Source organism: Agrilus planipennis, unplaced genomic scaffold (assembly GCF_000699045.2).
Source record: "Agrilus planipennis isolate EAB-ADULT unplaced genomic scaffold, Apla_2.0 scaffold227, whole genome shotgun sequence".
Taxonomy (NCBI): Eukaryota; Metazoa; Arthropoda; class Insecta; order Coleoptera; family Buprestidae; genus Agrilus; species Agrilus planipennis.
In genome coordinates, this window is record NW_020439150.1 from 247,488 (window position 1) to 274,807 (window position 27,320).

General features: G+C 36.8%; 2 protein-coding genes across 5 annotated transcripts in view; both read left to right on the top strand.

The window, feature by feature from the left end:
• Positions 1-9,194: 9,194 nt before the first annotated feature.
• On the top strand, positions 9,195-14,831 carry LOC108740285 (protein maelstrom). 2 transcript variants are annotated; one of them, XM_018474550.1, is made up of 3 exons: positions 9,195-9,956; positions 14,261-14,425; positions 14,482-14,831. In XM_018474550.1, the coding sequence occupies exons 1-3, from the start codon at positions 9,459-9,461 to the stop codon at positions 14,620-14,622; spliced, it is 804 nt and encodes a 267-aa protein (XP_018330052.1). In that variant the 5' UTR covers positions 9,195-9,458; the 3' UTR covers positions 14,623-14,831. The 2 variants fall into 2 exon arrangements, with proteins under 2 accessions (XP_018330052.1, XP_018330053.1); XM_018474551.1 differs by lacking the exon at positions 9,195-9,956 and adding an exon at positions 10,824-12,486.
• A 7,682-nt stretch (positions 14,832-22,513) lies between these two features.
• Positions 22,514-27,320, top strand: part of LOC108740282 (voltage-dependent calcium channel subunit alpha-2/delta-3-like) — a 79,283-nt gene continuing 74,476 nt past the window's right edge. For all 3 annotated transcript variants that reach the window (XM_025977853.1, XM_025977852.1, XM_018474546.1), the window contains exon 1: positions 22,514-22,916. In XM_025977853.1, the coding sequence (XP_025833638.1) occupies positions 22,762-22,916 (155 nt within the window). In that variant the 5' untranslated portion in view covers positions 22,514-22,761. The remainder of the gene's footprint in view (positions 22,917-27,320) is intronic.

The window sequence follows — 27,320 nt, forward strand, 5'->3', positions numbered from 1 at the left end:
GGAGACCTTGGCTGGCACTCCACAATATTCAACTCCGTTAGTCCCTCTATTAATAACTGTTTCTACAACACATCTACGAATTTTGACATTTTGTGTTTTCAAATATCACCCGTTTGCTTTTCAACACTACCTCTAGTAGTCAATCCATTTAGGAATACACCACTACCTCTGATGAGCAACGAATTCTGGTTCCCATCACTAGACGCAGTCTGTTATATAGGGCAGCTGTGGTTTCCAATCGCGGCTAATATTTTGGGTGCTTCTGATTTTCTAAAACACATTTTGGGAATCTAACATTTCCAATAGTATTCGATGATTTCTGCTTCCTTAAAAGCCCTCCTCTGATACTCCAGAACTTTAAGTTTCAACAGTACCTCTAGTAGTTAACTATTTCTGGAATCTGACGTAATTTATGAATCTCTGAATTTAAAGGCAAATACATTCTGTGGTTCTAAACGCTCTTCTGGTATTCGACGCTTCTAATTCCCCAAACTAAGAAGTTTTACTTTGGTTGTGTTCTGCGACACACACCTTTTTTATTCCGTGTCGTTTATTACCAACTGTTGCCAACATGTGCGCGTCAAATCTACAAATTACGAAATCGACCTCTCTGCAAAGTTTCGTCTCAATTAGCAAGAAGGTGCACTTGTAGTAGTTCAAGCACTAACCTGCTAACTTGGCAAATTATAGCTAGAGTTTAATAACACGTACGTGTGTTACCTTACCAACCTAATAAAACTACTACAGCGGCTTACCTGCTAGCCTCTTTCATTCGCGAACATGGGTAGGTAAAATTATATGTAAATTCAACACTAGTGACTATGTAACCGGAGCCAACTCTATAATCTGGATGCTTTCCCAATGCCTACTTCGTCGTCTCTCTGTCTGTCTGTCTATTCATTATGAAAACGGTACAAGACAGTCTGACGTTCAGAATTAGTCTATTTTGTATTTTCTCAGTTAAATGGTATATGTGAACAATTTACTGTCACAACCTTAGTTTTTTTATTAAAAGTAGCCTGTTTCTCTTCATTAAAATAACTTTGATAATATGGATCAGATTTAATAATAAATATTTATTAGTTCCGAAACGGTGAACATTAATAGCAGCGTCTAGTTTCATATTCTACCTTGAAAGTTGACAAAAAAAATTGCTGGCACATCAAAAAGAATATCTCAGCGAGTGTTTTTAATAAAGAAACAAAAAACAGGACAGATGAATGATGTGGGTGGTGAAACGGTAATTGCAAACAATAAATTTTGAGAAACATAATTACATTCAACTTCTTTCTTTTCATAGTAGTGGTTTTAAAACAGGCGACCGAGAATGAAGTAAAAAACGATGATGGCAACTGTAGTAAGATGTACTTAGCAGATGTATACTAACTATAGACTAGAGACACGAGGTCTGCCTCAGTGAAGTTGGAACGAAAATACGAAGTGTGTCCAAAAAGATATTGAACTCTTGAAATTGCGTTCCAGTCAATAGAGGGAGTGGCTAAGATATAATTGGTGAGCTAAAGCTACTAATGTAATCTGTTCAACGGATTAGTGACAAAGCGGCAATGAAAGAGGTTTAGCAGCCATTAACCCACTCAAGTTCATGGTTGATTTCAAAATGGTTTTGTCTTTGATCGTGATGCATGAATTTTTCACTGATACGATGCATCTCATGTTTGTCACTGGTAATTTAAAAATCCTACGCGGATGCCCACTTTGTTTTCAATAATTAAACCACGATTTCCACGAACAATATTGCACAAACTCTCTGTGTTAATGTGTATTCAAAACGCTTCAACAACTCATAGCACTCTCCCCGTTTTGTTTGGCTGATCAACTGAATATTTTGCCACATTTATGGTAAAGTTCCACACTTCTCTCCTTGTCATGCTGTGGGTGCCTCATACTCATGTTGACATCATAGGGAAGCTAGAAGATCCCCGGGCGTCTGGAGGCAAAGTTCAAGTGAAATTTTGTCTAATGACCGGAAGAATCCATCTGGCGTATCATCGTGAGCCGTCGGAAGCCATTTGGGTAAAGTAGCTTACCCGTAGAAGGAGAGATTCTCCACAGGAGCCGAAAAGCCAGCAGTCCTCTCTAGGTGGTGTCCATAACCAAGGCTAAGTGTCCTGACATTGTGATGTGGGGTCACAGGGTTGAGAGAACCCTGACACTCACGGGGGCTACGACGTGAGGCGTGTAGGATAGAGCAGTTATCAAGTAGGCAGTCTGACCCATTACGGGGGCTTTACATTTCAAGCGAAGACAGGGAAGAGGCAACAAGCATAGTAGATCGGGATAGCAAGGAGGCTTAAGGGTGCTCCCGACGCCATAAGAGTTTAGCTTCCGCTACTTCCCCACCAGTTGATGTCGGACTTGTGGAAGACAGTTCGTTATTAGCCCCCGCATGGTGGGTTAGGACGATGAGCAGTGGGACGCTCAATCTTTAACGTACTTAGGCTTTTGGATAGGCCGGAGCCTGAGAGTTATTCGCCTTGTTAACCCTCAGACTTCTTCAGTGGCTTCCGTGGACCAATCCATCTAACGGAGAAGAGATCCCACGAAGTCCTTTTTCAATCCTAGTACATTTGCACCTGTTTGTCTTGTGGAAAAGCATTGCCAAAGTGACAACAAGTATCACTTTGGCACTTCTTCCAGCAAATAGCTTGTGCATGTGCTCGCTTCAGATTGTAGCTTATCAACTGTTGGTCAGAGTGAAAAACAACCATTTTCTTATAAAAAACTGCGATAGAAGATGGGTTTTGGTCGATTAAAGTAAAACTTTAAAAATGTTCTTTGAATCATATAATCAAACTTGACTAAATAATGATGTTATAATGTCTCTATACGTGGATATAGGCGCGACATTTGTGAATATGAAGAGGAACATGTGTGAGAATTAGGCAAATGTAATTAAAATCACAGACACTCCTAAAATATAATAACAGAAGGGGTTAAATTCTTATTTTCTGGATATCAGACTATTGTACAACTGTATCTAAGTTTAGATTTCTATTGTCTTTACTACAGATTTAGTCTACCAAAGTCGAATAACGAGATATTACAAAGGCTATTATTTCATGTAATACGAAGTTTTATGTAATCTAAAACCAGGAGTCATAATTACACGATCCGATGATGAACTCTGTTGACGACCCTCATGGATTTCCAAGGTCAACAATCAAGTTACATTATTACGTGATGTCTTTCTTCTTTTGCTTCGTTGAAGTGTCGTTTTGATTCATAACGCTTAAATGATTGTTCACATACTATAATTAGTAATTTGATAATTTTCTCATCTTTTTTATTATTGTTACAATTACAATCCGTGTCTAATCTAAAAAATATTTTCCAAATGTTTCACCCAAGAAATCTTTATAAAACACACAATTTGATTATAAGTACTAAAGTGCAACTTGAAATAAATGTCGATATTCAGTCATTATCATCTGAATTGAACCATTAATTGAAAATATTTTTAAAGTGTGCAGAAATTTGATCAGCAATCCCATACGGTCTACTATGTGTGCAGTTTCAGGACAAAGAACAATAACTTAACAATATTCTTTTTATATATTTATTGACCGCTTTAAATATACCTATGTAATCAGCTGTATGTACTTGAGTTCACATATGTGTCTCCCCTTATGACAAATTGAGAACCGAACATGAAGATATTCTATTACATCCAATCATCCAATCATCGAAGTGTGTCATCATCACCTTTTGATAAATACGACATGCTGTAGGAAAATTCGTTCGAATGCATTCAACAAACTCCGTTCCGAATAAATACATTGCATCAGGTCGTCAGTCCTAAGATTGGTTGAATACGCACCTCCACGCTTTGCTATCCTCAGCTAATCTTCACATTGCGAACAGTGATCTAACCTAGATCTACCTCTACCCTTCCTAACTCCCGTTTCTGCCTCTAATATGTCTCTGACTAGACCTTCATGCCTGAGAAGGTGTCCTACTAACCTATCTGGCCTATTTCTTATTGACTTCCATAGAGTCCTCTGTTTCCCTATTCATTCTAATACCTCTTCATTACTAACCTTCTCTATCCACGGTATCCTCATCATTCATCTATAACACCACATTTCGAACGCGTCTAACCTTTTCTTTCCGCCGCGGTCGCTGTCCATGTTTCGCACCGGACAGCGCAGCACTTCCTGTACTATCCCTACTACTCCTTAGGTCCAGACTTATCTGACTTCCTAGATACCGAAAATCAGCCACTTCCTCTAATTTTTCTTCTTCTATCTTTATATTCGCACTTGTACTGTCATTAATGACATTGATGGCGTCTTCGACGTATAGATTAAAAAGTAGCGGTGACGGTGTGCATCCCTGTCTGACTCCCTCCCTAATATTTACTTCTCTACGTTGCAACCCCAGCTCTATAACTGCCTGTTGCTCTTTATACAAACTAAGTATCTCTCTTCTATCTTTATATAACAAATATTTAACATCTTGTCCCATTTACCATTGTCAAAAGCATATAAAAAAACTTTGTGTTCAATAGTACTACAACTGTAGGTCGTATCAACTAAATGATTACCTCATAAAGATCCGAACGGAATAGTACCATTTTACCTGGTATCGCCATCTGGGCGGAATTATGCGATACCATAAAAAGTACAATTACGATGATTAAACTGACAAACGAGTTAGGCATTTGGTATCAAAATCGTGGTTAAGACAATTTAAGTTCTGACATAGGTATTCTTGTTTCTATATATTAGCAGAACACACATAATCTCAATGAGCACCCAGCATCACTGATTTAACTAATTCTTTCGTTGAGTATCACCTAACAGAATTTTCTTGGAATAGAGTGTAAACAATTTTCCTTCATTTTTATCTTATTATACAAATGATTTAAACGATATCATTTCCGTTAAAAGAAAAGTACGATGACATTTTGTAGTTGCTAGTGAAATTTTAAAATTTGTACATCTCCGTTCTCATTTTACCAGATTTATGTACTTAGTCTACGGTTATTGTTGAATATTGTATAGCCGCCGGCTAACAAGAGATATTACCGTGCAATTTGAAACATTATTATTCTCTTTGACGAAAGAAAAGGCCAACTAACCCCCGGCAATAGTGTGTCGAGTACTTTATCTCGTTTTGTAACAAGAAATAAGGAGGCCAATTAGAATTTTAATTTTATTCAGACAACTGCAATACTGCAACGAGCGGTTCTTACTCACTTACTTAAGGGAACAACAGAAAGAAACCTCAAGAAATAATAACGGGTATTTTTCGTAATAATTACGCTCTAAAGTTTAAAAACTGTTGCGAGTTGTAAAAATTTCTAAATGCATTTACATAAATTGCAGTAGTACTCTCTTTAGTGAAATATAATAAACAGTATGCTTCCAAAGATCGTAATACCACTAAATATACTTAACACCAGCGCAAACTGCGCCTACGATCTTACGTCAGCGTTGAATCTGGAAATATACGCGGTACCAGCACACGCTGGTAAATATACTGCACGCAGGGCGGCGCTGATAAAGGAGTATGATCGAAACAATTGGGATCCGTCAAATGGGCATACACCATCTGGTGGCAAAATTTATAACTCGAATGAGGGAAGAATTTACATAGGAACTGTGCACGCAAATTGTAAAATTGTTTATTAAAATAATAAAACACAATTTTTTTGATGAGTCGACGAAATTTTCTTCTAAAGTCAAATCAAATAAAAAGTTACTATGTTCAGTGAAAAGCTGCAATAGCACTTCAGACATAGATCTTCACTCTTCACCTACATTAACTACTTTCCAATAAAAACTAACCATTATATATATGTAAAAAATATATTCGGAAAATTAAAGAAAAAAGTAAACTAATAGAAGCTTGGATGAAAGCAGTAGGTATGAAAGAAGTGAAATCCGGAATAAAAATTTGTTCACGTCATTTTAATGCACATGATTATATTTCAGCAAGTATTTACTATCAGCCATAACCTTAATATTTAAAACTAGAATCATACTAAAATTATAAAGTGAGAAATTATTTATTCCTGTGTAATTGATTTAACACAATTCTAATGATACGATATAAGTATTTTGAGGTTAAGAACCTAGCTGCTGCAATACAACAAAGTTGCAACAATGTGTTTGCAACGTTCTCTTAAATCGGCTTTGCACGTGCAAGTCATTGACATGATATTGCTTAAATCACCCAGAATCACCTCACCAATTATATAACGTAAATCACTTTTTAAATCCGAAGTTTGTAAAAAGTAGGCAGTAAACTTGACGGAATTTGTTATTTCTGAATTTTATAATGTGATTGGCATTAAAAACACGCTCACCTTGAACGAAATTTCCTTTCCGAGGCATTGTGTCAGCCCAATCGCATATTGTGTCAATACTTATCATTTTATCGTAATTTAAAAACTTGGAAATTGCACGGTACACTATAGGAACTACGATAAATTTTCCCTAATCGGCGACATGTTTTTAGGCTCCTCCCATTTGACGGATCCCAATACTTACCACAACTTTATTATTCAAGGAAAGCAAACAAAACTATTCTTCATATATTCTTCGGTTAATACATTAAATATTAACCCTTCCAGAACCGCGCTACAATAAGTTACATTTCATACAGTTCAAGTTTTGTCACTTATGTAAATAATGGATGACTGCAAAGTTATACAATAAAGCCCTAATAATTCAAATACTTGTTTCAAGTTTTGAAAACAAAATCTTTCGCTTACTTCAGTCGTTACATTTACAAATGGAAAGCATTTAGTAAATATATATATACGAGGTACTCCGCGCAATTTATTTCAGGTTTTCATGGAAAAATGAAATTAAATTGAATACTTTCATTAAAAACGGACTTGGTAATATATTTTTTAGGATTACGTGGAAATAAACTTAAAAAGAAACATTTGGAAAGTTGTTGAAAAAGAATACGTGAAATGGAAATTAATAAACATTTGAAAAAACAACGAGAAAAGAAAAAAAGCTTGCTCCATTATATTGCGTGTAATTCATATAGTAGTCGGTGCTGTACTGCGTTACATATTTTCTGATTTTGGGGTAACGTATGATCGTAGGTGTGACTTGCGCTGGTGTTAAGTACCTACGTTTACTAATGCCCAAAGTCCGGTCATAGTTGAAGATAAAGGATGTCAGTATCGTACAAAGGATTTATTCTTGGAATAAGTTCTGGTAAAATTTATATTTGATTCGGTACAAAAATTTAAGTTTAATTAATCAAAATTCGGTTCGATATAACAAATAAAAAAAAAAAAAAATTAGAAGAAGTGGCTGATTTTAAATACCTAGGAAGTCAGATAAGTGAGGATGGAAGGAGTAGTAGGGATATAAAGCAGAGGATAGCGCAGGGTCGTGTCGCCTTTAATAAAAAGAAGTCTCTTCTATGCTCGCGAACGGTTAATTTAGAAATTCGAAAAAGGTTGTTAAAGGTGTATGTTTGGAGCACGGCGTTGTACGGGTGTGAAACATGGACAGTGGGAGCGGCGGAAAAGAAAAGGTTAGAAGCGTTCGAAATGTGGTGTTATAGGCGGATGATGAGGATATCGTGGGTAGAAAAGGTTAGAAATGAAGAGGTATTGGAAAGAATAGGAGAACAGAGGACTCTATGGAAGTCAATAAAAAATAGGCGAGATAGGTTGGTAGGGCACACCTTCTCAGGCATGACGGTCTAGTCAGAGACATATTAGAGGCAGAAACAGGAGTTAGGAGGGGTAGAGGTAGACCTAGATTAGATTACTCTTCGCAAATAGTTAAGGATGTGGGCTGTTCTAGTTTTAGGGAAATGCGAAGTTTAGCTCAGGATAGGAAAGAGTGGAGGTACGTGTCCAACCAGTCTAAGGACTGATGACCTTATGATGATGATGATAACAAATAAACTTTTGAAAAAGACTTTCGAGATGTACAAACAATAGTCTAAAAGACGAAATTTCATTTTGGTAAAAGTTTTTGGAAATAAATTTCTTGTCGGTATTTTTAGATTGATTTGATTTTAAACTGACTAAGTAACAATTAATTTGGTAATGAATAGTGAAAATGTTATTATTATTAATTTGATTCATTGAATTCTACAAAACATTTAAATGACTCGAATTCAGAAGTAATACCTTCTGCGCCCCCTGTTGGTAATGTTTTTCTTGGTCTGAACGTGTAGATTCGTTTGTATAGAAATCTGTGCGACAAAGTAGCACTGTTGCCAGACTAACAATTTCTATATCACAATTAGAAATGAACAAACAACGCGAAATACTCCAAATGAAAATCATACAAAAAACATAACATAACTAATATCCAAAATATCAATCAAATACCTAATTATATTATAATTTACAATTCACAAAACAACAAAATTTCACACATTTTTGCAAATGTATCGTATTAAAAAAATGACTAAAGGTCATCATTATCATAAAGTCATCAGTCCTAAAACCGGTTGAACACACGCTTCTTCCTATCCTGAGCTAATCTTCGCATTTCCCTAAAACTAAAACATTCCACATCCTAAACTATTTGCGAACAGTAATCTGATCTAGGTCTACCTCTTCTCCTCCTAATTCCTGTTTCTGTTTCCAATATGTCTCCAAGTAGCCCTTTATCCCTGAGAAGGAGTCCTACCAACCTATCTCGCCTATTTTTGGAAATGGAATTCCCTTATATTTTTTACTTCATATTTGTCATATCTTACATCCTAACATCTTTTCACACCTCTTGTGGGCTATTCATTAATTACGTGAGGTCAACAGGGGTGTAAGATTCTGCAAAATCTCACCAAATCTTACCGAGGGGGACGGGAGTCCCAATTATTGCATAAATAATGGACGACCCCTTACTCACCACCTTCTTCCCTTTTTTACCATTCTATGAATGGGTACCAAATGCTACTATAACTAAATATTGTACTACTTTTTGCTGTTACAATGGCGCTACCTGCCCGCATGGCCATTTCAAAGTAACTTTGTTTGGACGCCATATTTAAAAAAACAATTATCGTTAGAATCAAGTTTGTTACTTTAAAAAGAATACTTATGATGGACATATAATATATATAAGCAATGAAGAAACGATATAATCACCATTTTTAGTCTTGTAGAACAGAGTGCCTATCTTTAAAAGATTGAAGAGAGCACTGGAGAAAAACAATTTTGAGACATGACAATGCCGCCTGTCAGAACAGATGTTTTCCTTTTAAATTTACGAACACAAAATTATGACAATTGTTTAACCATATTATCTCAGATAAAATCAAACAACGTTCAGGTGCACACCGTCACTACAAAACGTACAGTGTATTATGTTGAATAATCAATTAAAATGAGAGTGACATTGCTCAAAAGTGTGAATATATAGAAGGTAACCTCAAAACAAATTCCTGTGTGAGTACAAAGAGCACCAATTAATATTATAATTATTATGTTGTCACGAGACTGCTGAATAATGATCATAAATGGTGATGGTAGCAAAGAAGAGAACCAAAAGAGGCTCTGGTTCACATCTTTCACGAATTTCTTAAGTATCCTAGCAGTGCTAGGGGTAACACTAGTTGTATTATACTTGTGTAAAGAGTACACAAAGTCTGTGTTGTTATGGCTCGAAAATCAAGATCCACTTGTTATAGTGTTAACGTTAGTGATACTATTCACCGTGGTGTCGTTTCCCGTGAGTATAGGGTACATAGTAATTGTTGTGGCGTCTGGTTACCTTTTTGGGTTTCTGAGAGGATTCTTTCTCAGCGTTTTGGGAGCTAACGTGGGACTCCTTATAGCCCACAACATCATGAAGATAATGGGACATCACGCCAGTATAAGATCTTGGATAAGTAGCGAAACGGCACAAGCTATAATCAGGGTCATTTCGGGACCCCTGTGCTTTAAAATCGTCTTTTGTTCAAGACTGACTCCCATACCGTTTGGTCTACAAAATATAATTTTTGCCGTGAGTAACATTAATAGTTATTACTTTCTTAAAGCAATTTTAATAAAACAGATATTATTTATGTAGTACACGAAGGGACCTTAAAACGGTACCACCGTGGTTTCGTTCTCAATCAATGCTAAATGTGGATTATGAAATTAAAATTTTATTTGTTTGTTCATATTGTTTATTTAACACAGTTTATCACCACTTTTGCTGCAATGTCTACTGATAATACCATGTTAGTATTTACCACGAATATTATTTGACTACTTACTTGCAATGAGTAAGTAGAAAATAATTACAAAAATCGTATTATTTCTCTCCAGGATACTTCTAAATTTAACCGCATGAAGTGAAGATAAAACAGAATTCTTTAGAAAGTGGAACTGTTTTTGAGAAATTCTTTGAATTTTTAGATTATTGCTATCGAAATAAGTGTGATTATGAAATTTAATAGATAATTTTATCTTGACACTTCAATATCAGTTCACTATAAATAAATTTTTCTACAGTGGATAGGTTCGTAATGTAATCTTATGGAGCTGATATAATAAAAGAATGAAACCACTAAATGGCATACTTTATGTATATTAAGAAGGCTGTCGTGTAATTAAAAGTTTCAATTAAAAATGACTCAGCTTTTAACATGTTGAACGTAAAATAATTCGAATTGGTCTGTATTCTGTCGAAACTGCCAGGCGCGGATCGCGATTTCGATCTTTTTGGATCTCATCAGCGCGCGCAGGCAGCTCCGAAAGAATACAGACCATCTTATACCTGCTGTCTTAACAGTGCGTGTTAGAAAATACTACAAATGGCGTTTACTGCGTCATTTGTAGTATTTTCTAAAACGCAATGTTGAACGTAGTTAAATTTTAATCATTAGTCATTATAGGGCCATAGATAGGATGTGGTAGGTTAAATTAGCTTACGATATGGAGGAACCCTAATTCACATGTGCGTAGTACTAGGCAATTTAGATTTACTTTTGATTACGATGAGAGAGAGTTCCCTGATTGGCATGTGTGAAGTGATACTCCAATGATTTAGGTTATTGTGGATAAGGTTTTTCTTATTGACATTTGTTAAATTATATGAAATTCTATAGGTACAAGGAAAGGGCTCTGTCTCAGACTCAGAGGAATCACGATATCGGCACAAAGTTTAAACACATAGACACCAAACGTATTAAACCTATATGTATTTAAAATCTGCCTCCCTTGGGAAAAATCTCTCTCTGATAGGCTTGTTTGAAGTAATTAGTTTATGGGTGGAAAAGTTACCCAGATTAACATACGTGTGCTATCCACTGTGGACTTTAGTTATGCTATGATGAGACAGGATTCTCTAATTGGTTTATATGAAGTACTAGACTTCATTGGGTGGGCCATGTTATGTTGTAGTGGATCAGGTTTCCCCTATTGTGTGAAATGACATGTACCATGGGTTTAAGTTATCGTGGGATTAGAGAGGATTCCCTGGCTGACTTGTATGAAGTGCTATACCCCAACCATTTAAGTTATGGATAAGACCTTGGTTAACATATGTGCAATTTTATACGCTATGGGCTTACGTTACCTTGTAGTGAGAGAAGATTTCCAGATTGACTTGTTTGAAGTGCTGTGTACTGGGGGTTAAGATATATATATATACTGGGTTAGGTTATGGGGAAAAGGTTTCCTTGATTGACACTGTTATCTTAAGTAATGTTGTGATGGGAGAGGGTTCTTTAATTAGTTTATAAATGTGAAGCGCCATGCGTCAGTGGGTGAAGTTAGGTTACGGTGAATGTGGTTTTCCTGATTGACATGTTGTGAAAATGCTATGGTATTTTATGATGAGGGAGGATTCCCTGACCGGCTTGTGTGAAGTACCACTCATCAGTGGGTTAAATTTGTGAAATGCTATACACTATGGTCTTCACTGTTCAGGTGTTCAGCTTTTGTGAAGTGTTTTACCTCATCAATTTAGGTTGTGCATAAAGTTTCCATGATTGATATTTGTAAAATGTCATCATGCACTCTGTTCTTGCGTTATCTTATGATGGGAGTGGATTCCCTGACTGGCTTGTATGAAGTGCTATACCTGTACGATTTGGGCTATGGTTTGGCTATGTTTCCCTGATTAACAAGTGTTAAATGTAATTCGCTGTGGACGTACGTTATGTTATGGTGAGAAAGGGTTCTGTAATTGCTTGCTAAGCACCAGCAGATTAAGTGAGGTTATGGTGGATATGGTATCCCTGATTGACAAATGCGGAGTATGTACTATAACCTTGAATTATGTAATGGTGAGGATATTCTCTGATCGTCTTGTGTGAAGTTTTATGCACCAGGGGTTGAGTAATATCTACTTGGTTAGTTAGGAAGGGGGTTGGGAGTTCCTGTAATTAATCTTGTGCTGTACACTATGAGCTTAAGTCATATTACGGTGATTAAAGATTTGTGTGAAGTACTGGGTGATTAAAGATACTCTAAATGATTTGTGTGAAGTACTGTGCATCAATGGATTAGGCTAGGTTATGGTGGAAAAGGTTTCCCTGATTAGGGTATGTAAAATGTAATTCATAAAAGGCTTAGATTAAGTTACAGTATGGGGTATTTCCAATATCAAAATGTTAAATTCTTTGTACGATCTAAACCGGTATCCATCCGTCCAAGTTCAACTTCGAAAGTAATGAATTATATCAATGCAATTTAAATTATATAACTAGGTAACCAATTTCAATTCAGCATGCGATAAGACTTTCTTTTGTTATTTGTTATTCGATTTAGGTAATAAATTTTTCTAACAAAGAGAACATAACATTTTATTTTATTACCTTGAACTATTTGCCAATCAATCAGCCTTCAACATGTGAATACGAGTGTAATTTTTTTATCAGTTCTTGTTGGCGATTATCGACAATCTATCGATAGATATAACTATGTACCTACTTTTATATTTTCAAGGATTAGCAATCTATCATACGTTTGTTCATTATCTGCACTTATATCATAAATACTGCCTACACAAAATATTTAAAATTATTAAAAATAGTTCATCCATTATATAACTGCAGCTCAAGAATACGTGCATGAAAAAACTTAAAATAGGGATTGCAAAAAAAGAATAACTCACCGTTAGTTACTCTGTTATTTGTACTTGGTAAACTTTTGTCTAATTCATCAAATGGACTTATGGTCGACTTCGTGGACTTAACAAAATTGTGCCCCAATACATGTAATAGACCTGGGGTGACCAACCCAAATGATCATACGGGCCACTTTGGATATAAACCATATAAAATTATATATCTCAATATTAGATTAAGATCCACTATAGACATTTTTTTTGACGTAATAATTTTTTTTCCTAAAACTAGAAGATCCCTCATCCTTAACTATTTGTGAAGGGTAATCCAAACTAGGTCTACTTCTATTCCTATTTCTGTTTCCAATATGTCTCCAAGTAGCCTTTCATGCCTGATAAGGTGTCCTGCCAACTCATCTAGCCTATTTCTTATCGACTTCCGCAGCTCCTTCTGTTCTCCTATTCTTTCTAGTGCCTCCTCATTTCTAACCTTCTCTATTCATGATATTATCATCGTAATCATGATCGTAGAGTGATCAGTCCTAAGACTGGTGGAACATGAACCTTCACTCTTTCCTGACCTCAGTGAATCCTTGCATTTTGCTAAAACTAGAAGATCCCCCATCCTTAATTATTTGTAAGCAGTAATCCCGTCTAGGTCTACTTCTATTCCTATTTCTGTTTCCAATATATCTCCAAGTAGCCCTTCATGCTTGATAAGGTATCCTGCCAACTCATCTCGCCTATTTCTTATCGACTTCCGCAGCTCCTTCTGTTCTCCTATTCTTTCTAGTGCCTCCTCATTTCTAACCTTCTCTATTCATGATATTATCATCGTAATCATGATCGTAGAGTGATCAGTCCTAAGACTGGTGGAACATGAACCTTCACTCTTTCCTGACCTGAGTGAATCCTTGCATTTTGCTAAAACTAGAAGATCCCCCATCATTAATTATTTGTAAGCAGTAATCCCGTCTAGGTCTACTTCTATTCCTATTTCTGTTTCCAATATATCTCCAAGTAGCCCTTCATGCTTGATAAGGTATCCTGCCAATTTATCTCGCCTATCTCGCAACTCCTTCTGTTCTCCTATTCTTTCTATTACCTCCGCATTTCTTACCTCTATCCACGATATTCTCATCATTCACCAGTAACCATTATAAAATAAGTATATTTTGTAAAACACTTACTAGAAGCGTCGTTGGCCTGAAGGCTCTGTTTATTATAGCTTAAGAATGTCTTCTTTTTAGGTGAGCAACGTTAATACAAAGATCTACCACATGGCATCGCTACTTGGTCTAATACCTGGTCAACTTGTTGGCATTTATGTTGGTCAGTCGCTCAGGTCGATGCAAGATGTCTTAGAGAACCAAAAACACTTCTCCTATTTTACATATGTCTTTGCAGCAGCTCAAGTAAGTTACTTATGTTATTTAATACACTAAGAAATTAACTAAATATTTGTTTGTAGCTCATTTTCTCTGTGATTCTAATGGTGTGGTTGAGTGCGAAGGCACGGAGAGAATTGGCGCAAGCACTTCTTGAAGCTGAAACGAAATTCGGCAACACCGAAAAGACCATGGCGTTAACGAACACCCTCTCCATGGTCTAGAACGCTTTCTTTCCATAATCACATTTATGTATAAAGCCTTAATTTATTTATTTATTGAATTAGTTCTACTTTCTGCTTAGAACAATTATTATTATTGTGACCATTATGTACAAATAACCAAATGTTGTAATATTTGCTTCGCACATGAAACATTGAAAAACTGATTGTTGTCAAAGTTAAAAATAAAGGAGCCAAATGTAAATATTAAATTTTACATGATTTGTAAGTACGTGTAATTTTCTGCATTTGTAAAAGCTTGAGTTTGGTATAAGAAAGTGAAATACTGAAATTTACTTCGGATGTTCAAAATTGGTATAATCAATAATATAACTGCCGCACTTATATTTCGTTTAGTTTCTGTAGCGATGTGACCTTCAGTTTGACCGGCGCAAAGTAGAAAAGAACAGCTCTAGGTCAGAAAAGAAAAGAGACAACTCTCGGTCAAACTCTTAACCGGTGAGGAGCGTATAATCCGTACAGTACTGCACGGAAAAATTGACCATTTTGTCTACTACAATTGCATTGCTCAAATGTGCTGTTATTGGTACCATTTACTACTGAAAATATCAACGAGATGTTTATCTATATTTGAAGAGATATTAAAGGCTTTAAAGCTTGTTTTCGACTCGCACTACTATTCATGATTGAACAAAAGTTTTGGCAGGTACTATATGAAAAAGTATGTTTAATGAACAAGAGTCGAGAGTATAATGAGCTTTTTTCTCCCTACCTACGATTTTGCCAGCGCGCATCCAAGACATTGGAAGGGGCACATCGCTAGAGAAAGTAAATGAAATATACTTTCACCATTCAACTTACTAACTAGAATAGAGCGGTTGCTGACAGTACGTAAGCCTACTTTTACTCACGACAGACTTTTTAGGGAATATCATAAACATAGAAAAGAGATGCCAGGTAGGAATTGCAGCGGACACTAAAAATGAATAACATTACACCAATTGACGTGTAACAGAAGGAGACAAGCAGAATTTGAGCATGTTGCCACCATCGGACATTAAAGAAAGTTCAACATTCTCTGGAATTTAATTACAACCAAGCAGTAACAAAGCCGATTCTGGTCTTTTGTGTACCTAAGAAATTCTAACCGCTGCATCGCTTACTATTATTCGGTTATCTCTTTTCATTTTGTCTGTAAGGAGAATGTCCGTTCTCACATATAATTTATTGCAAATTATGCCAATTTTGATCGTCTCAATTATGGAGATGTTGAGGTTTATTGAAGAATGCTAGAGTTCATCCACCAATAAGTCCAGTACCAGACCGTTACTTACAATTGTCACAACGTCTACGTCGCCTGTAAGTCAAGGGTTACGAATTCAAAGCGTTCGTTGAAAAACGCGTGTCCTACGTGCTAAAAAACGATCACAATCTTGTGGGTGACCACAACAAATCGTAATTTTTTAATTTATGATTGTGCTGACAAGGTTTTATTGCCTTTAGATTGTTTGTTTAACAAATTAATGAAACCGTTTAAGACTTAACTAGGAGGATACTTTAAATTCAGAATGACCAAAATTTTAAGGAATGTATCTCCTCAACAACTACAAGGGGAACTACATAAGGTACACCAAACGGGAAGAAAACCTAAAAACGTTTCTGCACAGTTTTAAAATCGTTTGTATGCGTTTTAGGCGCGAATGCGTGAGCCGCGTCACAGATCGTTCCTCAATTTTCTTTTCAATTAAAGTTAAATATTTAAACCTTTAATTTGATATGTGATACATATGTGTATCTGGAGCGAACACTATTTTCGAATTGCTTAGAAAACCTTGAGTCAGTTCTGCCAATATCGCAACTGTCCAACCGAACGCTAAGCCATGTTCTAAACACCAGACCACTGGGTCGTTAAATCCTTCTTTATATAAACATTATCTGCATCCATGGCTTCTATACATTGCTGAATTAATTTTTGAAATCAAAACCAATCCAAGCTTGTGCAGTCATTTCAACAAACGGCCCTATTACACAAATAATGTTGTCAAAAGTAGGTATAGGATGATAGATAATATTGAGCCTTAAAAACTTAAACTTTTGGGTATTTCATTCCCACCAGTCGTCAGTAATGCTGGTGAACGGGCAGTCCCTCCGGACTACGCCGGAAGGTAGGGCGGAAGGCCCTCTTCAGCCTGCTTTCAGGAATCGTGGGAATGGGTGGGTGGTGGTTCGGGTGAGAAAGATGAGAAGGACGAAATGAAGACAGAAGAGAGTGAAAGATTATCTGTGGAATATTACTGCCTCAGCATTTGCCTAAGTGATCCAAGGAAACCACAGAAAAACTTGGCAGACGCACCCGGATTCGAACCGGCGTCCTCCCGAATGCTAAGCAACGGTCTAAACCTCTAGGCCATGCCGCTCGGTATATATTGACCCTTAAACGAAAACAAATAGCATGTATTTTTTGTGCCTTGTACACCAAAACTTAGTCTAGTATCTACCTACCCTTTGGCATTCTTTAGTAAACCTTATATAAAATTATTATCTAAAGAGAATATTAATAGGCAGGAAAATATGTTTTACCTTTTAAAGAACTTCAAGAACAAGCTGTTAATGAGTTAATTACAGACCTACTTATGGTGTAAGGTAAAATGCTAAATTTTGTTGACACCTGATATTGTACATGTTATTACGATGAGATTCAAATTATCGGAGACTGCTTAGGGACTGTCGATAAATTACGTAACCTTAAGGGGGGGGGGGGGAATAGCCGAGGGTTACAGCCCTGTTATATGGGCGGTGGCAGGGGCCAATGTTTACGTTACGTAACGATTTAGGCTTTAAAAAAAACACGTTTTCAATTGAAGCCTAAAACTTTTGCAATGTACGTGTTACGTAACGGAGTGGTGAGGATAATAAGGTCAGGTCACGCGTTACAGTCTCATTAAGTAGGGGAAGGTGAATCAACAATTGATGATGGATTTAACATTATGTAATTTATGGACAGACCTTTGCATAATTCATAATAATTGACCACGTTGTCGAAAGATTTGGAGTTTGTGTTTGTTTTTAATGCTATATGCTATTTCTTAACTTGATAAAAGGAAATCATTACTATCACACACAAAAAATTAAAACTTTCTTTGTATGTACTGTGTTTAATTTAATATTTTCTTACAATTAGTACAAATTTTTGTCTATATAAGTATGTGTATGTTTAGCTTCATAAAAATATTTTTTTATTGTGGACAATAAATGATGATGATTTTTTTCTGTAGTTTTAATAATTTGAAAAATATTTCACCGAAGCTTACGCAGCAATTTATTATGAATCAGCAAATAAAACAAAATAAGAGCAGTTACCTAGTGAGTGGTACAACAAAAGAGTCTGATAAAAAATTTACAGCATCAGTACCTATAAAAGACTGCCAGTAGAGCCTAAAATCAAAATTCAGAAAGAAATCCACGCCTAACAGTAGACATCGGCAGATCGCTGACCAAAAACTTTTGTTCTGCTATGTACACGCGCCCACCACCAAACCGACTCTATATTCTGCTACTTAAGGCCTTTATCCACTCTCTCCGTAACAGGGCTCCCCACCTCTCACCATTAAAGCAAAATGGCTCCCTATACACTTCAGATGATGAAAAAGCTGCAATCTTAGCATATTTTCTGTGTCTCCAGTGCCCCCCACTACCCAGCCCTGTGAATCTTGTTGAATTTCACGAGCAAATCAAAGCCACTTCTCAAAACTTCGTCCCTACTGTTTCTGTCTTTAAACACAACCCTCGACTCCTCGTGAAATCTTCACGTCACCATCCGATCTCTTAAAAAGAGAAAATCCCCTGGCGCGGACAGAATTCCCAATGGTGTCTTAAAAGCCCTGCCACCAAAACACATAACTGCACTATGCAATTTCACAAATGCTATCATGCGACTCCACAATTTCCCTTTGGTCTGGAAAGAAGCCACAGCCATTTGTTTTTCCAAAAAGGAGAAGCCTCTCAGCAATCCCTCAAGCTAGAGTCCCATCAGCCTGCTCAGTTCACTGAGCAAAATAGTCCTCCTTCTAGACCACGTGGAACAAAACAATCTCCTTCCCGATTTCCAATACGGTTTCCGTAGACACCATCGGCATCGACCATGAACTCCTTCGTGTTGCTAAACACATTTCAGACAACTTCAACAAGCTCCTTCACACGTCCATGCTTCTGCTGGACATCCAACAGGCCTTCGATCGAATCTGACACGAAGGTCTCATTTCCAAGCTTATCACCCTCAAAACACCACACTTCCTTATAAGGGGTTATTAGACCCTTTCCTTCTGACAGAACCCTTCGTGTCCGCATTGGCTCTGTCTTATCCCCCAGCAAATTCATCACGGCCGGCGTCCTCCAAGACTCCAAGCTGTCGCCCCCTCTATTCAATTTCATCTGTGCAGACTTACTGTCCCATCCTTCAATTTTCAGTGCCTTTTATGACATGATATGGCCCTTTTAAATTCCACCACAATTAATTAACAAATTTCTGCCCCTGCTCCTCAACTGATATCGAAAATGGAAACTTGTTATTAACGAGACCAAGTCGGAAGCAATTTTCTTTTCCCAAAGGACTCGTATACCTCCCCCATAATCATCATCACCCCATCAAATGGAGCATCTCCGTCACCTACCTCGGCATCGTCTTTGGTAGAACACTGACGCGGCGAAAACACAAGCCCTTTTTCCAAAACAGCTCCATCTCCCACCAGACAAAAATCCGTGTGTTCAACGCAACTATCAGAAGCATTTTCTCCTACGATATTGCCATCTGGGGTTGCATCTATCCCCGCCGCCTAAAAATTCTACAACGCACTTACATGCGGATTCTTCGTTCCGCACTCAACTACCCATGGTTCATCAGAAACACCCAAATTCTTAAAGAAACTGGTCTGCCTTCTCTTCGCGAGGTTGCAACCTGATTCGCAGCAAATCTCAGGGCCTCAGCGTCAGGTCACAAAAACCCGTCTATCTCGACACTTTCCTACTTTGCTCCGCAACCGAAAGACCGTTTCAGATGGCCCTGTCACCTTCCCTCCTGAACTCCTCACTCTTTGCTTAAGTCTAGTTTCGCTCCTTAGCTCGAGTGCCCATCCACTCATCTCTCTCCCCATTTTCAACCTCCCCATCGAACTATCCCTGGGATGTACAGCCTTATAGTTGATCTCTCACGACAGGATGTCTTTTGAAGATTTCCCCTCCTCGAGGAAAAACTAAACAAAAGAAAAGCCTTTGTCCACTGCATCCAATTCCTTTCGCCGATCTTGGAATCTTCGATTCAGTATATGGAATAAAGCAACTCCAACCGACGACTGTCTTTAGACCCTGATCAGGACAGCATCAGTTCCTCAACTGGAAGCCTTTACCAATCATTATAAGTGTTTTTATTTATTATATCATGCCGAAGAGAACAGAATATATCAAACTCTATTTTTAGTCAATAAGATAAAAATTTTCGAATACAAGTAGTGGAAGTTGGTCTTATCACAAGTGGTTGAGTAACAATTTTTAAGATGTTACCTTGACGTAAAAGAACAAGAACTGTATCGAAATAACGAACAATTTAGTTTAGTAATCAATAAATAATACAAATTAGGTCAAACAACCGATTCCAATACAATCTTAAATACCAATTTTCATTAGATGTGTGTGACGACGTATGAAGATGTATGATGTGTTTTCTGGTAGAATTACTTGACGTTGCCGGGTTCCCAGCGAGATTATCCGGTACGCGGCCAGATTCTGAAAAAGGTGCCTGATCCACCTAAACTGGGTACCCGGCGCATCTCTACTAGAAATTCACTTACAATATTTAACTTGCCATTCACTCAGCAAAAACGTCAGTAATATAAGTACCTACCAAGTAAGATATTTTTTTACTCATCATCATCATAAGGCCATCAGTCTTAAGACTGGTTGGACATGCACCTCCACTCCTTCCTATCCTGAGCTAATCTTCGCATTTCCCCGAAACTAGAACATCCCACAACCTTAACTATTTGCTCATTAACAGTAATCTAATCTAGGTCTACCTCTACCCCTCCTAACTCCTGTTTCTGCCTCTAATATGTCTCTGACTAGACCTTCATGCCTAAAAAGGTCTCCTACCAACCTATCTCGCTTATTTTTTATTGACTTCCATAGAGTCCTCTGTTCTCCTATTCTTTGCAATACCTCATCATTTCTAACCTTTTCTACCCACGATATCCTCATCATCCGCCTATAACACCACATTTCGAACGCTTCTAACCTTTTCTTTTCCGCCGCTCCCACTGTCCATGTTTCGCACCCGTACAACGCCGTGCTCCAAACATACACCTTTAACAACCTTTTTCGAATTTCTAAATTAACCGTTCGCGAGCATAGAAGTGACTTCTTTTTATTAAAGGCGACACGACCCTGCGCTATCCTCTGCTTTATATCCCTACTACTCCTTCCATCCTCACTTATCTGACTTCCTAGGTATCTAAAATCAGCCACTTCTTCTAATTTTTCGTCTCCTATCTTTATATTCGCTCTTTCCCTACTTTTTCTTCCCTTGCATATCAGTATTTTAGTTTTACTTTTATTTATTTTCATACAGTACTGATCTGTCAGTACCGCTTCCATTTTATTTAAAGCTATCTCTAGGTCCTCCTTGCTAGATGCTAATACTGCTATATCATCTGCAAATCTAAGCATACTAATCTTTTGCCCTTGCACATCTATCCCTACAGTTGTACTGTCTTTAATGATGTTGATGGCGTCTTCGATGTATAGATTAAAAAGTAGCGGTGACAGTGTGCATCCCTGCCTGACTCCCTTCCTAATATTTACTTCTCTACGTTGCATCCCCAGCTCTATAACTGCCTGTTGCTCTTTATACAAACTAAGTATCACTCTTCTATCTTTGTAACTCATCCTTATATTTTTAAGTATATTTAACATCTTGTCCCATTTAACATTGTCAAAAGCTTTCTCTAAATCTACAAATCCTATGTACGCACTCTTCCTTTTTTCTATCGAATTTAAGTTTAGATAAGTAAGATATTTTTTTAATCCTGAGCTAATCTTCGCATTTTCCTGAAACTAAATATTTGCTCATTAACAGTAATCTAATCTAGGTCTACCTCTACTCCTCCTAACTCCTGTTTCTGCCTCTAATATGTCTCTGACTAGACCTTCATGCCTAAGAAGGTCTCCTACCAACCTATCTCGCCTATTTTTTATCGACTTCCATAGAGTCCTCTGATCTCCTTTTCTTTCTGATACCTATTCATTTCTAATCTTCTCGGTTATCCTCATATTTTCCGGTAACACCACATTTCGAACGCTTTAACAATCTTTTTCGAATTTCTAAATTAATCGTTCGCGAGCATAGAAGTGGCCCTGCGCTATCCTTTACTTTATATCCCTACTACTCCTTCTATCCTGACTTATTTGACATCCTAGACACCTTAAATCAGCCATTTCTTCTTATCTTTCGACTCCTATCTTTATATTCGCTCTTTCCCTACTTATCCTTCCCTTGCATATCAGTATTTTTGTTTTACTTTTATTTATTTTTATACAATAGTGTTTTATCAGTACCGCATCCATTTTATTTAAAACTATCTCTAACTCCTCCGTGTTTGATATCATCTATTTCTTTAATAAGCTTTATTTGCATTAATTATCATAATTAAGCATTTAAGAAGATCAAAAGCTTAATATTCTACTCATTCTTCCCTTTTCAGTTAGAGTATCAATATCATCATCGTGGTCACAGGCCACCCCAACCTCTCAACAGTTCAAATAATGGAAAATCATTGAATCACTTGAAACTGTCGAAAACATTGCAGTACAAATTGTTAGCGCAAGCGTAGTTGAAGGAAAATTTCCACGTTTTCTCTTTCCCATTCACACAACAGTAGCTTTTCATATTGATTTCCGTCCATGCCACCTTCGACGATGACAGTACACAAGTAACCGAGATACACACATACACACATATAAACGGTTCATACGATAGAAATGGGTCAAAAAACCGAAGGAATCGCGGTGACAAAAGTAGCAATTAATTATTTACCGGTCATTAGAAACACTCGCCTTTAATATCAACAAAATCGATCAGAAATAAACGTAAGTGCGACACGAGCAAGTACTAGCAAGTAATTGTAACCATTGATGTATCAAAAATTGGCGAATATGCATTCGGAAAAACGCGTTTTGATGGTCGTGAAAATTTTACTTTTTGTGTTGTTCTTCTCCAAGTGTTTGGTTCATGTCAGCTGTCAGGAAGCCACAAGAGAATTGAAGACTCAACCAGATCTTTTGAAGATGTAAGTTTAATATTAAAAAGTGTCCTTTGATAGGTACATACTTCATCTATAAATCTATATATCGTTATTTATATGTTCTTTATATCCTTTAAAAAGCTATTTTAATAGACTGGGAATTTACCGTCAACAATACAAGGTGAACTTAAAAATTTCTTTCACCTTTTTTGGCTTGCAGATAAAAATTGTTTAAAAATAAAACTAATTGCATAAACACAAATTCCAATAATTGTAATTCATCAATTTTATGAGAAAAAAATGCAGACATTCAAACAACTTGAAAGACTCCGTACTTTTCAACTCTATTCAAAAATTTATAAAAAGAAATTCTTCTTTTTGATTGTCGCTTGTTAAAGTGTTCAAATTTCTTGCAAAATTTAGATTTTGGGCCTAGATTGCATAGAAACGAAACAAATAAATATTTGAACAATAAGTAAATTATAGAAAGATAATATATCCTGTTTTATTAATTTTTCACTCTTGCACTGATATTTTCGCATAGATAGTTGAGAAAAATACAAACAAAGATCTTAAATATCTAATAGTTATAGATGTTAGTTGTTGAAACTTCATAATAGAATATTAAATAAGAAAGAACAAAAGTTTCAAATTTTTTTTTAATAGTTTATGACTTCTATTGTTTCGCCAAGTATTGACTTCTTCAAGTAGAAGGCAAGTAAGTGCATATTTAGTCTTTGAAATATTTGTTATTTTTTATTTAATATGCACGTTTGTGTTTTCTGTAAGAACTAGTATAATAATTCACTTGTTTTTTGACCTACAAAAATCTTTATTACGAATAATTAATCCTTAGAGTTAGTCATTTAACAACTAAAAATTGAGAATCATAGAAGAAAATCTTGTTGAGGAACTGAAAGAAGAGATTTTCCACAATGAGTTCACACATTTTTGAAGATAAAAACGAACCATTAATAATTACGATTGACGAGACTCATTTTCAATTGATTATGAACAAAAATCACTGTAGGGAAGTCTAGGTGCAGTGAATTTCATTTATTACGATCTTGTCTAACGACTTCGGGTGTAATGCCAAGTTCGGGTGTAGCGACTGTTTTTAGGTAGATAAGCGTGTACTTTAAAATAGTTCACTTATAAAGTGATATTCTGAGTAGCAACTGTGTTTAGTAAACTTTTGAATAACAATGACTCCTAGATGCACATTTACTATTAGAAAAAAAGGCAAATATCGTTTTAAAATTGAAAAAATGCTGAAAACTACACGTACGTGCCTGTATCTCTTTACCTTTGCCTGTAACGACTTCCGGATATAACGACGAAATTATAGCGGTCCCTTCGTCGTCGTTGTAACTGAAATCCACTGTATATCTTCTGCAACCTATGAGCGATATGTTTCAACGCTAGAAAACTTTTCAATTCCTGAATTGACACGTCGAAGAATTAACTGCAATAGGACGGTGTCACAGCATATACGAAGTCTGTTCAGAAGTTCTGCGGGTTACGTATTTTTTTGTAGCGTTATGTTGGTACTCTTGTCTCTCACTTATGCCGACAAATTTGGTCATATTGAATGTTCAGTTAATTTTTGACAACTGCTTTGCTTGCACGTGTTTTAACTCGTCTTCGATTTTTGCTTACTCCAAAAAATGGATCTAAGAATCTGTATCAAATTTTGTATGAAAAACAAAATTAAGTGCGCGGGCGCATTCCAAATGTTGACTGTGGTATATGGTGAAGCTACCTTGGACCAAAGCAACGTTTATCGGTGGTACAAAATGTTCTCAGAGGGCCGAGAAGATGTGAACGACGAAGATCGTGCCAGACACCCGAGCAGGTCAACAACAGACGAAAACATTGATGAAGTGAAGAAAATAGTATTGGCCAATCGTCGAAACACCGCTAGAGAAATTTCTGAGGACCTAAAGATATCAATTGGCTCCTGCTGATCGATATTTAACAATGATTTAGGCATGAAACTGGTCGCCGCGAAATTCGTACCAAACTTGCTCAATTTCGACCAAAAACAGCATCACATTAAACATTGCTAAGGAGCTGTTGGACTCGGTCCACGACGACCCAAATTTTTTCCAGAGGGTCATAACTGGTGACGAATCATGGTTTTATGGTTATGAAGTGGAATCCAAAGCTCAATCATCCCAGTGGAAGCTGCCGCACGAGCCAAGATCGAAAAAAGCGCTCTAAGTTAAGTCGAATGTGGAGGTTTTGTTTACAGTTTCCTTCGATTGCAGGAACGTGGTGCATCATGAATTCTTGTCACAAGGTAGAATAAGGAATATTACTTGCAAATTATACGCAAGTTTCGCGAAGAAATCCAGAAACGCCAGGATTTGTGGAAGAACAAAAATTGGATTTTTCACTATGATAACGCCTCTGCTCACTCATCGTTGCTTCTGCGCGCATTTTTGGCCAAAAACAACATACTTATGATGCCGCAGTCACCGTATTCCCCCGATCTCGCCCCCTGTGACTTTTTTTGTTCCAAAAACTGGCCCATAAAGTACGACGCTATGGTACGATTGAGGAGATAAAGACGGTTTCGAACTAGGAGCTGAACAAGATCACAAAAAAATGATTTTGATAATATCTGGTGGGGATTATTATTCATGAATAAATAAATAATTTTTGAAAAAACACAAAATTCACAATATTTTTTTAATGGACTTCGTACAGTCAATTCTTCAATAAAAATTGTGCGTTTTTCTTTTCCTGGTTGTCGCCTTTGCATTGTTGTACCGTAGTTTTCACTTTTCGGAATAATAATTTTTTAAGTTAAAAGGCAGATGAGTTATTCTTCATTTCAAAAACGCCCTTCAACTCTATCACACTCTGTATTAATCATTGGAATTTTCTTTTATAAAGACAAATAGGTACTACCATCTTATTACCATGTATCCACACGTGTTAAATACATTTTTTAGCATTAGGTACGTTAGATTTTCTTACGGGGCGAGTTTACTTGCGCCGATCGTAAAATTGTTTAATTCGCCATCAGATTCGAGTGCGCTTTGTACATTTGATGTGCCTATATAAAAGAACGAAAAAAAAAAGGTGAGTACTTGGCAAAGTTTGCAATAACATCGATCACTTTGAAAGTCCGTCCAGTAGGCGAGAAGTTCATTAAAACATTCGTACGTTTCGTTTGTTTAAAAACCAAAGCATTCTTTGAACTTCTACTGATGAAGTTATACAACGATAGAAAGGACGTTGTAAAGCTAAATAAGCAGCAATATACATATAACCGAATGTAAATTATAAACAAAAGGGAAATATTTCAGAAAATACTACAAACGGCACAGTGAACGCCATCTGTAGCACGAATACAGACCACTTCGAATTATTTTATTCGATTAAGCTAACGTGCCTATCACGTTGAGGTTGGCTACGCCGGGATTCGTTTTCAGCAAGTAGATATCCACACAAGTGGATCTTGTTGAAAAATACGTAATCCTAAGTGCTACAGATGGCGTTTACTGCTCCGTTTGTAGTATTTTCTGAAACGCACTGTTAAGACAGCAGGTAAAAGTTGGTCTGTGTTCTGTCGGAGCTGCCTGCGACGCGCTGATGAGATCCAAAAAGATAGAAATCGCGATCCGCGTCTGGCAGTTTCGACAGAATACAGACCACTTCGAATTATTTTATTAAAAGGGAAATATGTACCTGAATCCTTAAGTTAAATAAACAAATTACAGTCTTACTCAATCAGTCTCATAAATAGGTAAAAACAAAGCTTAAAAACAAATGAATAAACTCAATTATGCACTACGAAAGGTCAGTTCATATATTCACGTCACCAGGGGGGGTAGATGTGGGGGTAGCGTGATGAAATGTAACAATGGAGGTCTCAAAATAACGTAACGTTTGCGCAGGATTAACCCCAGCAGAAGCGCACAAACAACAGCTTGGTGTGACAAGTGGGAAGGGGGAGTTACAAGACATTCGTGACGTAACATGGCAAGGGGGAGGGAGTCCAAGAAATGAAAAAGACAGCGTGGCGTAAGGCGCCATCCATAAATTACGTCACACGAATTTTATGATTTTTTGACCCCTCCCCCGTCCTTATCACAGCTGGTCACATTTGTGAAACTCCCCCCCTTCCTAATGTGATGTCACATATTTTGCAATTGTTTCATCTAGAAATTATTAAATTAAAACAGCAGTTCCGAAATTAGTTTTATTTCTATTTAAATTACAAGTGACCCTCCGCAGCTTCGCACGGGTGCAATGCTGATACTAAATATATTTTTGTTTTGTTTAGATTATTATCGAAAAGAATCACTCTATCTTTAAAAAAAAACTGCATCAAAATCCGTTGCGTAGATTTAAGCATACATAGGGACAGACAGCGGGAAAGCGACTTTGTTTTATACTATGTAGTGATTTAATAAAATTAACATTTCAAGAAATTAA

Excerpts from the sequence above, each read along its gene's own strand:
- LOC108740285 (XM_018474550.1), top strand. The coding sequence starts at position 9,459 with ATGATCATAAATGGTGATGGTAGCAAAGAAGAGAACCAAAAGAGGCTC. Across the intron at positions 9,957-14,260 it reads TACAAAATATAATTTTTGCC|GTGAGCAACGTTAATACAAA; the intron begins GTGAGTAACATT and ends TCTTCTTTTTAG. Across the intron at positions 14,426-14,481 it reads ATGTCTTTGCAGCAGCTCAA|CTCATTTTCTCTGTGATTCT; the intron begins GTAAGTTACTTA and ends ATTTGTTTGTAG.